The sequence below is a fragment of the Chionomys nivalis genome, chromosome 20 (assembly GCF_950005125.1).
Source record: "Chionomys nivalis chromosome 20, mChiNiv1.1, whole genome shotgun sequence".
Classification (NCBI taxonomy): Eukaryota; Metazoa; Chordata; class Mammalia; order Rodentia; family Cricetidae; genus Chionomys; species Chionomys nivalis.
In genome coordinates, this window is record NC_080105.1 from 11881857 (window position 1) to 11895736 (window position 13880).

At 43.3% G+C, this 13880-nt stretch overlaps 1 protein-coding gene across 6 annotated transcripts in view; it reads right to left on the minus strand.

The window, feature by feature from the left end:
* Positions 1–9521: 9521 nt before the first annotated feature.
* The window catches only part of Ints10 (integrator complex subunit 10), a 31064-nt gene continuing 26705 nt past the window's right edge, over positions 9522–13880 (minus strand). For 4 of the 6 annotated variants that reach the window (XM_057753022.1, XM_057753025.1, XM_057753026.1 and 1 more), the window contains 2 exons: positions 11900–11977; positions 9522–9874 (listed from right to left, as the gene is read on the minus strand). In XM_057753022.1, coding sequence (XP_057609005.1) covers positions 9718–9874; positions 11900–11977 — 235 coding nt within the window. In that variant the 3' untranslated portion in view covers positions 9522–9717. Of the gene's footprint in view, positions 9875–11899; positions 11978–12793; positions 12872–13880 lie in introns of all 6 variants that reach the window. The other 2 variants (XM_057753028.1, XM_057753024.1) reach the window with 2 other exon arrangements.

Below are 13880 nucleotides of genomic sequence, written 5' to 3' on the forward strand. Positions count from 1 at the left end.
AAGACACCCGATATCAACCTCTGGCTTCCCATGCATGTGCACATCCACACAAAAACCATGCACACATGCAAATAAACCAAGACAGATACAGGTGGCAGCGACATCCCCCCCACCCAGTTCTTTTCTCCTGCCTAGAATCAGTGTCTACTCTGTTCTCATACCCAATAACCTTTGTGTTCTCAAAACATTGTACTTTTAAACAAGTGCTCAAAAGTCAATAAATAAATGAGCTGGCACTGTGGAGATGTGCGGGGCAGCCCTGCAGGTAGGGATCTCTATGGAAATGCACTAGACCACCCTGCAGGCAGGTATCTCTGGGAAAGAGAAGAGCTTTATGAGTTCACCTCTGCTTACTAACAAACGCCCAAGAAAAAATGGACCATATGAAAGAATTTGATGATTTCAGTTTAGTGTGGCCAGTATGGAGCTGTTTGCGGTTACGTAGACTCTGCAGAAACGAACAATTTTCTTGAGCTTCTGGTCCCTGAAGACAAACACTGCACCTGGACTCCAAGTGGCTGGAAGAGCCAGGCTGCTCCTGCTCTGAGAAGAGGATAGTGCCACCTCCTGGTGATCGTGGAAACTTCTTGAGCTTCAAAGGCAAGTAGAGTATTCAAAAAATATTTTTTTTATCCTTCTGATTTTAATTGTTTGGATAGGAATTGCTATACATTTTTCCCACTTAAAAAAGAAAGCGCCTGCTAAGAAAAGCAGTTTCATGTCTGAGTAGTGGGAGCCAGAGCAGTGTGGGTTGGCTGTGGACTTTCCACTGTAGCTCCTCAGAAGCTGCCCGAGTACCAGGAGTGTACTCTGCATCATTAGTGACTTTCTAAATGGTCAATGTCACTTTTATTTCTGTCAGTGACATTTTAAAAATTCATTTTCAATGTTTTACTTATTTATCTATATTGTAATTTAGGCCCGGTGGCTGTAAAATTCTGTTACTGTATTACAAAATGCAAATAACATAAAAAAATCACTCAATGTGTATAAAAATAATTTTATTTAAGCTTAACACTAAACAATAGTGCAATTAAGAACTATGGGAAATCAATGACACCAGTCTCCTCATTTCCTCTTCTCCACTCCTTGTGTTTCTGCCCCCTTTTGGCTATGTTCATGGATCACTTTGGAAAGGGACTGGCCTGCTTTTGATCAATCACTCATGGGCCTTTTCACTTGAGAACTCCTAGTTCTCTTAAAGTTCTCTTGGCCACTTAGTGTCCTAGGAGACAAACACATCACGTGTAGCAGACGGCTGTCCCTCCTAGATTAGGACTATAAGAGAGGATTGGAATGTCTCAGTGTGCAGCATGAAGATCCACGTAATCTTTTCCTTACTAACTTTTTATATCAGCACACCAGGTAATGGGTTTCAACAAGGCCTCTTCCTGCACGTGTGTTATTATACTGTGTTCTTCACGCACGTGTCATTATACTGTGTTCTTCACGCACGTGTCATTATACTGTGTTCTTCCTGCACGTGTGTCATTATACTGTGTTCTTCACGCACGTGTCATTATACTGTGTTCTTCACGCACTGTGTCATTATACTATGCATGTGTATCATTATTTGATGTTCGTATTCTCTTCCCTCTCCTGTCCTTCTTTCATCAGGCTCCTTCTCTCCCTGCTGGTTCCATCATGCTCTCCACTTCCCACCTTCCTTAAACACACATAGGTGGTCATACACGCACGCACGCACGCACACAATTTTAAATTTAGGTTAGAATATGAAAGAACAAATGCTGTGTGTCTTTTCGAGGCTGGCTTATTTTGCTCGATACAGTGATTTCCAGTGGCAGCCTCTTTCTTACAAATGTCGTGATATCCTTTTTCTTTAGAGTGGCATAAAATTCTCTTGTGTTCTGTACCACATTTTTTACAGGGACACACTGTCATCAAGACTTGTGCAGAAAGTCTCCAACTAATTCAACCTCCCCAGGGGAGGAAAGTCCTGACGAAAGTAGCACCAGAGAGCATGTAACTCATCATAATCAAGGATATATGCAGCATAAACAAACACCAGACTAATAGAACACAAAATTCATGCATAAACATCACTAAGTAATTTTTATATATAACAATAATAAACTCATAGATAAAAACAATCAGGGGAAATTCCTTTTCTTAGTAGCTTCAAGAAATAATAAAATACCTAGGAATAAACCTCTAAAATGAAAACTTCACAACATAGATGAAAGAAGTTGAAGCTATCGTTAGATGGAAAGGTTTCCAAGGCTCGTGGATAGGCATAATTCATATTGAGGAAGCGCCTGTATTAGTGAAAGCCATCTACAGATTCAGTGTAATCTCCATTAAAATTCCAAAGGTGTTCTTCACAGACCTAGATAAACCATCCTAAGATTCACAGGGAAAGACAGACGTACTGCACCTAAAGCAATCCTTACAGAAAGAGGAAATGTTACAGGTATCACAAACCTGATCTCAAATTCGATCATGGAGCATAGTAGCAAAGTCAGTATGGTGCTGGCATAACAACAGACCCATAGACGAACGGACCCCAGAATCAACCAGCTCCAACCACAATTTCTGATACAAGTCTTCAGGAATGCTCCCTGGCATGAATGACTGGAGCCTCTCTCTCCTCCAAGCCCTCAACAAGACGCACTGGATCCTCTGGAGCCATGCATCATAATGTATCCTTTCTTCCTTAAGTTGCTCCTGTCAGACACTATGTCACGGTGACACAAACCGAACACATGGGTCACAAGCAATGTGTTACTCAATAGTCATGCTAACTAACAAGAACCAGCTGTGTCCATTTCTTGGCCACACTTTAGTGTCCCCTGGGCCCTCTTGTCTCCACTAGGCCTCTCTGACTTAGTCTGCTGAAATCAGCTTTTGAAAAGAATTTCACTCAGCCAGTTTTCTAAACTCTACCCTGGCCCCACTATCCAGCCCACATTTGTAATCAGTTTGCTCGGCTCTATCTCAAACCTCATAGCTGGCCCGAGTTCCTCTTCGTTCCACAGCTTCCTCACCTGCCCACTGGCTACAAATCTCCACTTAAGAACTCAATCTCTTCCATACTGTGATAGTCCTGAATAAAATCTGTCTTCCTATTTTTAACAAGAACTGAAAACAGGCTTCCAAGAATAGTGCCTGGGGAATTATTTCTTTTCTGAAGCTCAGCAGCCCTCACAAAATGATGACTAGAAAGAGAGCTTTAAAGCAAACAGACCACATGCCCAAAGGACAATTGCTGCCTTTTGTTCAAAGTGGGACGCTCTGAGTGGAGAAACCCAGAAATGAGAAGAAACGTCTTGCAGATAAACAAAGAAACATAATTTATACATGGAATGACATATTTCCTGCCTCTCCTTTGCACTCTAATGGCAGAGAGGAGTGGATACAGAATAGCTGAAATGTGGGCCCTGGATCCAAAGGTTTATTATGCAGTCATTTACATAATGTTCCCAAATGTACAATGTGAACAATATTACAAGACAAAATGTAGACTGAGAGATCAGAAATCCAGGAAGTGTTCACAGTGTTCACAGTGAAAACTGGGATTGGCTTTAGGACAACACAGTTGATGGGACAGAAGCCTCAGGGGAGTCAGCAGTTCCCTTTGTGACATAAACAGCAAATTCAGTTGGGTTAAATTTGAAAATCCACTGTGTCATACATTCATGATGTACAGTTTTAAATATTGAATTTTAAAATGACTTTAAAAACTCACATGCTGGAAGTTCTGAAGTTTAAGTAAAAATTAGAGGTAGAAATGGCTTCATCGAGGCTTTAAGTTTTCCAGGATTTTATTTTCCCATATAATTAAATTTTTTTTGAATAAGTGGTATTAGATATATAAATCTATTATGAGAAAGAAAAAAATGTTTCAGGAAACTTTGTAATTCTTTGAGGTTATTAAAACAGTGTAAATACAACCCAAGGCACTTGCATTGTAATATAAACAACATCATAGTGGCTGGAACTCTTACTGCTTTCATAGGAACGCTTGCCAAATCTGGAATGATGCAATCTTTCCTGAAGAACTGAACGTGTGAGCTGTGAAAACTACTTTATATGTGCACACCAATACACCGGTACACTTTATATGAGCACATCAATAGGCCGGCACACTTTATATGAGCACATCAATAGACTGGCACACTTTATATGAGCACATCAATAGACTGGCACACTTTATAATTAAGGACTGCATGTCTCCCACTTACAGCATCGAGGCTGAAATCCTTAGGTGAGCCTAGCAAATGGTTTTCTTCAATTATCATCAGAAGGAAGAAAACACCAACCCTTCCAATTTATTGTCACCTTTTTTTCTTGCATCTAATATTTATTCTATTATTTTTAAACACAGTGGAATTGGAATTTAATTAAATGATTTTAATATAAACTTAAGACAGAGAGTTAGAGAGAAGTGCTCCAGGAGCAGGGCACCAGGAGGAGAGGCCCCATTTTCTTAGGTTTCATTAGCAAGTTCTTAGGTTTAATGGGTGGTGACGGGGGCGGGTGGGGGGGGAGGCATTTTATTTTTTTGACAAGTACTGAAAACAAGCTTCCAAGCCTGTTACTATTCCAAAGTCTTTTCAATTTTGCTTGTATTCAACTATATGTATAGACTTCTTGTACAGTAAAGTAATAATTTCACAATTACTTCACCATCTAGCTTATGAACGATCCGAGGATCCATGTACTAATAGGAGGAGATTAAAGTTTTAGAAAGGCGAGTTAGAAATTTATCTGGGAGCGATGAAGAGGCTCAGCAGTGAAAGCACCTGTCACCATGCCTGCCAACCTGAGTTCAATCTCCAGGGCCCACACGGTAGGAGAGAAACAACTCCAGCAAGCTGTCTGTGACCTCTGCATGTGTGCAGTGGCCTGTGTCCACCCACTCACATAAACAAACACAATCAAAAACTTTTTTGTTTTGAGGGTTTCACTATGTAGTATTGGCTGATCTGGAGCTTGTTATGCAAACCAGACTGGTCTTGAACTCACAGCCTGTCTCCTGAGTGTGGTGGGGTTAATGGCATCCACCACCATGCCATTAATATAATAAAAAAAAAAGTTAATCTTGTGTCTCAAATATATATATCAATATATATATATATCATAAAATATCAACAATCACTAAATAAATAAACTGACCACTTACACCATCAGTTGTGATAATGTGTATCAACTGTCATTTTGGCAACTATAAGTAGATTACACCTATAATTCTACAAAATTCTTCCATATTCCAATTCTTCATAATGCTTCCATGAGATAGCATGATAAATGCTTTATAGTACACATTCTAAAATGTAGTGGCTCTATCACTTTTCGGGCAGGGACACCTGTAAGGAATGGCTGGCGAGGGCTAGGAAGTCATTTGAGAAGACAGTGGATTTAACGTGGAATGCTCCTGTCCCTACCTCCAGATCCCAGCAGCCACAATCATAGCCTCTGTCCATGGAGGGCACAGGCTGCAGAAGTGCTTATTGCCACTCAGAAATGATTAAACATTTATTACTCACTGGCTCCTTTCCCATAACCCCTAATCCCAAGTAAATAAATGATTAAAAAACCCTTCATTTCTTCCACTAATCACTACGCAGCCAATGGACTGCCTGCCAATGTTTTTAACAAGTCCATCCGACCATTAAGCTTTTGTCTCCTTAGCTGCTAACAAATAAACAGAGATAATCAAGGTGTTTAAGTATAAGCTTCAATTTATAAGGTAAAGAAACACCAAAATCATTATACTCTTTACCTTATTTCACTGAAACAGGTTTTAGTTTCCAAAATGTAATAAGAAACAAGGGTAGCAATTGTTGCATAAGGAGAACATCTCTCCCTAGATAGAGGTAATGGTTTGATTTTTAATCACAAGCTAGAAATACTTCATTGCCTTTGTCTTTACTTTGAGGTGCCCTTGAGGAAAAATGATTAACATGTCAGTCTAAATATACATCCTCCCAGCCGGGTAAGTTTATATATGTTGGCACCTCAAGTTGCATATTCATGAAAAATATTCAATGCATAAATTCATAATAGCAAGCACTTGCCTCTGCTTTGTGCAGCCTGTCTTATAATAGAATGTAGACGGTGCTAAGAAATATAAATGTCTTTGTGAGGCATGGGGAGCTTATATTCTCCGTGGCTCGAATATGAAATTTCTCCCATAGGTTCAAGTCGCTGGATGGTGGTCCCCAGTGGGTGGTGATGTTAGGGAAGGTTGTAGAGCTTCAGGAGATAGAGTTGCACAGAGGAAGTGAGGTCTTAAAGTCAGGCCTCACTTCCTGTTAACTATGTTTCACCCTGTCACAAAAGATAGTATCCCCTCAAAGTTTAAGTCAAAATAAACCCACCTCAAGTTGCTTTTACCAGCGTTTTTGTCAAAGCAACGAGAAACCTAATACAGTCCTAAAGAGTATATGAACAAACATCAATGAAGAACAGCATATGGTTCCTGGAGGATTATTGCATCGATTCTCCCTAAATCACATGTTGAAATCTCACAGGGGGGCTGGAGAGATGGCTCAGTGGTTAAGAGCATTACCTGCTCTTCCAAAGGTCCTGAGTTCAATTCCCAGCAACCACATGGTGGCTCACAAGCATCTGTAAAGAGGTCTGGCGCCCTCTTCTGGCCTGCAGGCATACACACAGACAGAATATTGTATACATAATAAATAAATATTTTTTTTAAAAAAAGAAAGAAATCTCACAGACGCAGCTGGTTTACGTGAGGTCTCCATGGAGTATGACTGATGTCCTTCTGGAAGGGAAAATGGCAGGAGACGGAGATATTGGGGCTAGCAAAGTCACCAGATGCTTGTCAAAGACAAGGGACTCAACTAAGAGGAGAGCATGGCTGTGGCAACCTTGAGACTGGATCTGTACCTTTACAACTCCATTTCTTATCCTTTGTTATGGTCTGAGCAAGGTGAACAGAAGTGAGTTTAAAAAGAAAAAAATCACTTGAGCAATTTGTGCTGAAGCGCTAAAAAATAAAAAGAGGCAAAAAGCAAAAAAGCATTCATGAGGATGGGACAAAAAGGGGAGAATTAAGTGGGGTGAGGTCCATTCACTCTGCTGGATCCAATCTATGCGGTAGGACTATAGGAGACAATGGAGCTGCCACCTGGTTTAAAAACTCCCAATCGCGGCACTGGTTCTTAAGAAGCAGATGGTCAATAACCTTCGGCGGCCCGAGAAGCTGCTCTCATGAAGATGTGAATCAGTACTGCTTTCCTTTGACAGGGGATGAGCTCTGGGCCACAATAGTTTAAGAAAGAACAGGAGGCTTGAGAGAAGCCGAGATTAGAACTCTGAGTCCACAGAGAAGCAACGATCATGAGCTGTCAACTAGTGAATTAGGAATGGAGCCGTTTCTTCATCAGCACACATTAGCAGGGCAAGGACAAGGCTGTTAAACCATCTTTGTACATGGAAAGAATCTGCATTGATCACATGCACTTTCCCCCCAGTGTCAGGAATCAAAGCCGGGCTTTGAACATGCTAAACAAGATTCTACTGCTATCGTATTCTATCACACACTCAGGCTTCTGGTCTACAGGGACCTAATGGTCGTCTCCCACGTGTCAAGTTTTGTAGTAAGAAATCCAACTCCTCTCTCCTAGACAGCTATTCACCAAGCACAGCACTAACATGGGGAGCTCTCGGAGAATCCAACAGAATGGGCGGGTCTCATTTCAACACCAGAAACATGCGACCTCAACGCAGAGAAGAACTCAAGTCTCAGGTACTCACCCACTTACTCAACCCGCCTCACCGGGTTGCCATGAGAAAGTATGTATGTGAAATACATGGCATAAAGCCTGGAATAGAGCTAGCAAACATCAGTACTATTTTATTATAATTAAGTTAATAACTGACAAATGAGAGTCTGAGATATTAAAAAAGCTAATGGCTGTCTCTACAACTTGGCCTACCAAAGTTAATTTTCGCTTGAATTGTGGTGAACTGCTCTCAGCTCCAGCATGGCCCTTACCTGAGGTTTCCAGTTCTCAGGAGAGAGCCTCTCCACAGCATCCTGAGTCACAGAAGTGAATCCCAGGCAAAAATCCACTTGAGGGCTTGGATTTAAAGGAAGCAGAGTCAGGCTGTGAGAGGAGCCACCCAGGTGCTATTCTCTTTCCTTGTGCTCAGAACCATCGAGGTGCTGTTTAGTGTTATCTTCAATTCCAAGTTTAACAAGAGAACAAACAGGAAAAAGTCAACGCTGTACTGAATATATAACAGCTTTCTGCTCACACTGGGCAAGCAGCATCCGAAAGCACAGCAAACAGCCCGAGGACAGACACTGACTGTACCCTAGACAGTTAGCTCAGGCTCTTGGAGTGTGGCGCTTGACAAGTACGCCTCCGGGCAGCTTGACTCTGGAGCTCGGGTTAAAGAATCGTCGTATCTTTCTTCAACAGTCAGTTTTCTCGGAGTAACTTACCATGGGGTTGCCCCTTGACAAAAGGGAAGATTCTCCGCTGTGCTCAAGGTCACTGCAATGTCACTCAGATCTTAACATGGCATCCTGTTAGGACTGTAACTTTAAATACAAACTACCGTGTGACCGTGGTCCATTTTATTCTTTCCATTAATGGAATGTGGACAATATACTCAAACCACAAAATCACTTTACTGCTCTCCCAGATTACTGCTATGTTCTCCAGCATTGTGTCTTAAAGGTGCTTGCTGGGACCTAGAAAGACTTTTCAACAGGAAATAGTTAAATGAAATAATAAAAAAAGAGAAAACTCTACTGACAGTCTGTGAACAATCACTTTAAAATGTATGAAACTCCAAATTAACATGGAGTTAGGACCAGTTTGAACACAATGAATGACCTTTGGGTGATACTATTCAAACCATGACAGTTGATTTAGCCAAAAAATCCCTTACACCTAAGGTCTATGCCTAAGTAGGTTACATCAAGACCTAAAGGATACACAGAATAACCTTGGGAAGAAATGAAAATGCCAATCCTTAGAAAATACCTGCAAAACAACCTAGTCCGTGGCAGTATAGAGCACCCAGGAAATGTAATTCTGGTTACTGTGCGTGCGTGTGCATGTGTGTGTGCATGTGTATATTTGTCTGTCTGTGTTTGCACATGTGCGTGATCACATATGCAAGAATAGGGCAGGGCAGGGTGCAGGTGACTGCCCCGAGCCACACTGACCTCCTGAGGCCTCAGAGAGCCCTGCCCCTTTGCTGGTTCCCCTATTTCCTCCCTAGCTTTTCAGAAACTCTGGAGCATGGTGCCTTTAGTGGACTCTCAGCAGGGCTAGCACAGGCTCAAGTTCAACTGTGCACAAAATGAAAGGTCAAACATTATCATGATATAGAATACTTACCAAAGTAATCAATAAAAACGCACCTGAGGTCACAGAAGACATATTCCATCCTGAGTATAAAATAAAATTCATTCCCCTATTCAGTTCTATTGGATTTTTGCCCCCTTGCTGTATGCTTAGAAAAATAAGATAAACGTACCCTACTTAAAACTGGAAAAAAAAAGTTTTCTTAAAATGTCAAATTTTAGGACTTTTATTTACAAAATGGATTGACTCTTGTTTTATACAAATCAAAAAACCTAAACTTTTAAAAATAGAAAAAACTTCCCACACTCTTGGGACCGACTTTTATGCAACCAAGGGAATTAGAACTCGGTGTCTGCTTCTTATCAGTCCTGGTCAGGCAGACTGGTCACAGCTGAGCAGAGGTCTGTCAGGTCAGGGTCTGAAGGAGCAAGATCTTCTCATTAATGCAGAAGCGGTGCAGGACCACCATCAGGTTCTCACCACAGCGGGAGACCTGGCGCTCCATGGCCAGGCGGAAGTCCTCCTTGACGCCTTTGGTGATGCCTCGAGTGACCGTGTGGTGCCTGAGGTCAGCGACAGGGAAACAGAAGGAGACCACGGTGAGAGCAGCAGCACAGCCCAGAGCTACCTGGGTAGGAACCAACCTGCCTCACAGCTAAGTGAAGTCACACATTTACACCAAATTTATAAAGAAAAGCGTAACCAGATACCGACTCCTGTCCATCCTTCTCAGTCTCATACTAGGAAGACATCTCTCCTGCCCTAGACTGGGTCATTTTATACAGCCAATGTCACCTGCTTCACCTCTGAACTCCTGAAGCTCACACAACTCAGTGCCTCGGGTGCTTTAGGTTCCACTCTCACTGGCCTCACTGTGCAGGAGGTCAGGCCACAGACACCAGAGAGAACAGCAGGAGGGACCCGTGTCCTAGTCACCAAGGAGCTCTCTGGCAGGGCCTTGGTCCACACAGCTGCTGGGGTGCTGAGTCAGGCCCCTCTCCACAGAGACAGGACAGGGCAGACCCTTGAGTGCTATGTTCTTGCAGAAAAAGCAGGGGCCATGAGACAGAACCGTGTCACAGGCTGGAAAGGCAGACCCACTGCCTGTGAGGTTCTCTGAAGAGCAGAGCCTTCCAGGTGCTTGTTCGTCTGTGGGTGGTTAGTGGGAGCAAAAGCCAAGAGGTGTCTAACTGTGCCCCAAGAGCCGTGCGTTAGGACGGGAAAGGACAAACAGAATCCCATAAAGTGAGGACAACAAAATGAACAGAGGAAAACAAAAGTCAGCAAAACTCAGTGGACTCAACCACAAACAGAGGAGTTTTGGCTGCTAGTTTGGTAACGTAACAGGTTTAGACAAACGAAACCCATCTGTTCCCCACCCCATGCCCTGACTCCTCCAAGTGACACGGTTTTCACGTAGTGAGAAACAGGCTGTGGCTATCACCCTGAACGCTTCCGTCTCTACGGCACGTTATTGCGTAGGAAGTGAGCAGGATGGCAACACCACCGTGCAGGCTTGTTTAGACTGGGGAAGACAGCGCTGCAACAGCCCGCGCCACTTAAAGGCTTTATAGGAGGCAGCAGGGACATGGGAAAACAGGTCTGCATGGAGACCAACTCAGTCGGTGAGGCTGAGGTCTGGGTCCTCCTGGGCACAAACAGGTGCACACTGTTTTATGTTGCCTTGCGATACTTCTATTCTGGGACCCTGGGCTGCAACCCAAAACTAGACAAGTTACATGCAACTACAGGCCATATTTCAGAGGACAAATTCTCCCCTAATACTCCTGAAGACACAATTAACTGTTGCACTCTGCTTGGCAGAGGGCCATTTCTATATATTGACAGATGCACAACCATTATGTATGCATAAGAGCTTCTATGCAAGTCTGGATGTCAACTACAGTCAGGCTCCACACACAGCGATGGGCTGCAGTGGTCCCCTACAGCCTGGGTACACAGCAGCTTGGTTTGAGTCAATGCAATAGCATGGTGCATGACAGGTGTGTTGCTGGTGTTACGTGGCACATGACTGTAGATATGGCTTAAGAGGAGAACCTAGCTACGTAGGATGGCATCATTTTAACGTATTAAATATTGCCAATTCAGAAAGGTAAGGTCTGAGACAAAGCGCCTGCTTTAAGGCAGGGAAAGCTGTGAGAAAATCTGTTTAGAGCAAAAAAGTCCTGATCATTATATGGAAATTCACAATAAAAGTCTGCTTGTGGTACATGTATGTCAACGTATTTAAATACTCATGACTCAAAACCTTGGATTTCCTGAGAACGGAATCGCAGCTTACACTTCCTCTGTACTCACTTAGCTAATGCAGTTTAGCAAACTTGTTTCTCCCCCCAGATCCATAATGATTTTTAAATTCAACACAAACACACTGGCAACTCATGGAAAAAAAACTTAAAAATGTTACAATATTTACAACCAGATGGTTTGCCAAGGAATGCAGAACAAATTAAAAACGAATAAATAAAGCATGAAGAAGAGCACCGAGGGACAAAGAGCTGGAAACCATGGGCGGGAAAACATGTTGACAGACAGCACACTATGAGCAGGTGTTTTCCACTTGGTACCTGTCAGCAGTCTGTATGCTGGGCTGAAGCACAGGTAAGAATTCCTGCTGCAGTAACCCCATGGGAGGGCTAGAAGGCCTTTAAAAAACAGCAAACAGCAGCATTCAAACACCCACACCAGCTCACCCTGCACCGCAAAAACAACACTGCGGAGAAGATACACAGGACTGAAAGCGGACTGCACAGAAACTTTAACCTCCACAACCCTGGCCGTGCTGTGTCTTCAGGGGGACTGGGAGAGGCTGAGGACCCCACCGCACCCGCTGCTGGTGCCAGTCTAGAGGCATCTTGGCTCCTGGTCCCAGAGCTCTTCCCACTTGTGACTTGGAGTAAAAAGGCATCAGTGAGGAAGAGGGAGACGAGATGGTAGAGGGAGGGGATATCTGAGAAGATAGGACTCAAAGCCCAGCCTCCTTCACTCACTCTTCTCACGCCCACGCTGGTCCCAGAAATACACCTGGGACACTGGCTAGCCACCTTAGCAGGACCGAAGCCCCAAACTGAGAGGGCCTTCAAAGAGGACCCAGAAGGGCTGGTAATATTTTCAATAAAGAAAGGGTGTTTGAGATTTGGGGGAAAAACAAGGCTGGGAGCCATGGTCTTGCAGAATTCTGTAATGAAGATTTAACACATTAGCTGGTGATCACTCAGAGATTTTTTCCCCTTTTGATTCAGTCTAATGCAGCTATGGCGCTGAGGATATCAGCATATCTAATGCAGCTATGGCGCGGAGGATATCAGCATAAAAGCATTCTCTCATTTAGCACATGTCAGAACACATACTATAACAAACCAAGAACTCGTGCCTCCTGTGGCCTGGCACCGGGCGCCCGTGTGTGTACTGTACCTGCTTGCATCCGAGACGCTACAACTAGGACGGACTCACAACCTTACCCCAAGGGGAGGAGAGGTACACTGCTCACAACATCTCTGCCACTCATCTGGAGGGACCACCCAAAAGGTCTGCAATGGCTTCAGAGAATTTGTTTGGAACCCAAGGGAAAAGGAATATAGATAGTTTTATTCAAGAGTCTAATCACACCTCAGGCAGTCAAAGCTCTGTCTTACGCAGTTAGATTCTCTTGGCATCATTTAGAGATAGGTTATCTGAAATACAGATTTCAAATCCATGGTGAGACCCTTACAGAGAACATTCCTACAAGGTCAGGTCACTAGGTAATAAACCCTAATCCTTTTTCCAGGTTGAATCAACTGTGGGTTTTTAGGAGGCTTGTCTTCTAAAGAAAGTTCAAGGAAGTTACGGTTAGGTTGATCAAGGTGGGAGATCCCTGGAAAGCAGGACGGACACCTCCTTGGGTAAGCAGCCTCCTCCAGTGTCAACAGCACTGGAACGGACAGGTCCTCACTTTAACTCCAAGTCCTCAGGACATGTGCAGGTTAGCACTGTTCAAGTCAAGACAATATGGGCAAAGAAGAAGGGCCCAGTCTCAGTGACTGGAGCCATTCCTTCAAGCTGCCACAGACAGCCAAGCATTCTCTAAGTCAAGGGGCGATCCTCTGCAGATGGAGCCCTCTGTAGGAAGAGTCTGACTCTAAGACCATATGACAATTTGAATGGTGAGCTTTTGATGAATTAAAAGTTTTCTTAAAGATATGTTTCCATAATCAATTTTTGAACCTAGAAGTCCCTAAAGAAAACAGTTTACCCTGGGTTTCCATATATAGAAGTAATCCATTCTCACACATGGTTAACGACACTTGGAATCATGCAGTTAATATTCCCCATGACTTTGGCTCATCATCAAAGCAGTCAATGGAGAAGGGGAGAAGACAGTGTCTGGGACATCCCGATTAAGCACTCTACAAAGGGCCTCATTTGCTCCTAAACATCACCTCAGCTCCCTACTGGTAATGGTGAAGACATACAATATCACTTTCAAGATGGGGAGAGGATCTTCTGTTCTTTAGGGAAGATTCCACTGGGCCCTAGTCTTGGTAAGGTATAATGAGGAAGGAACGC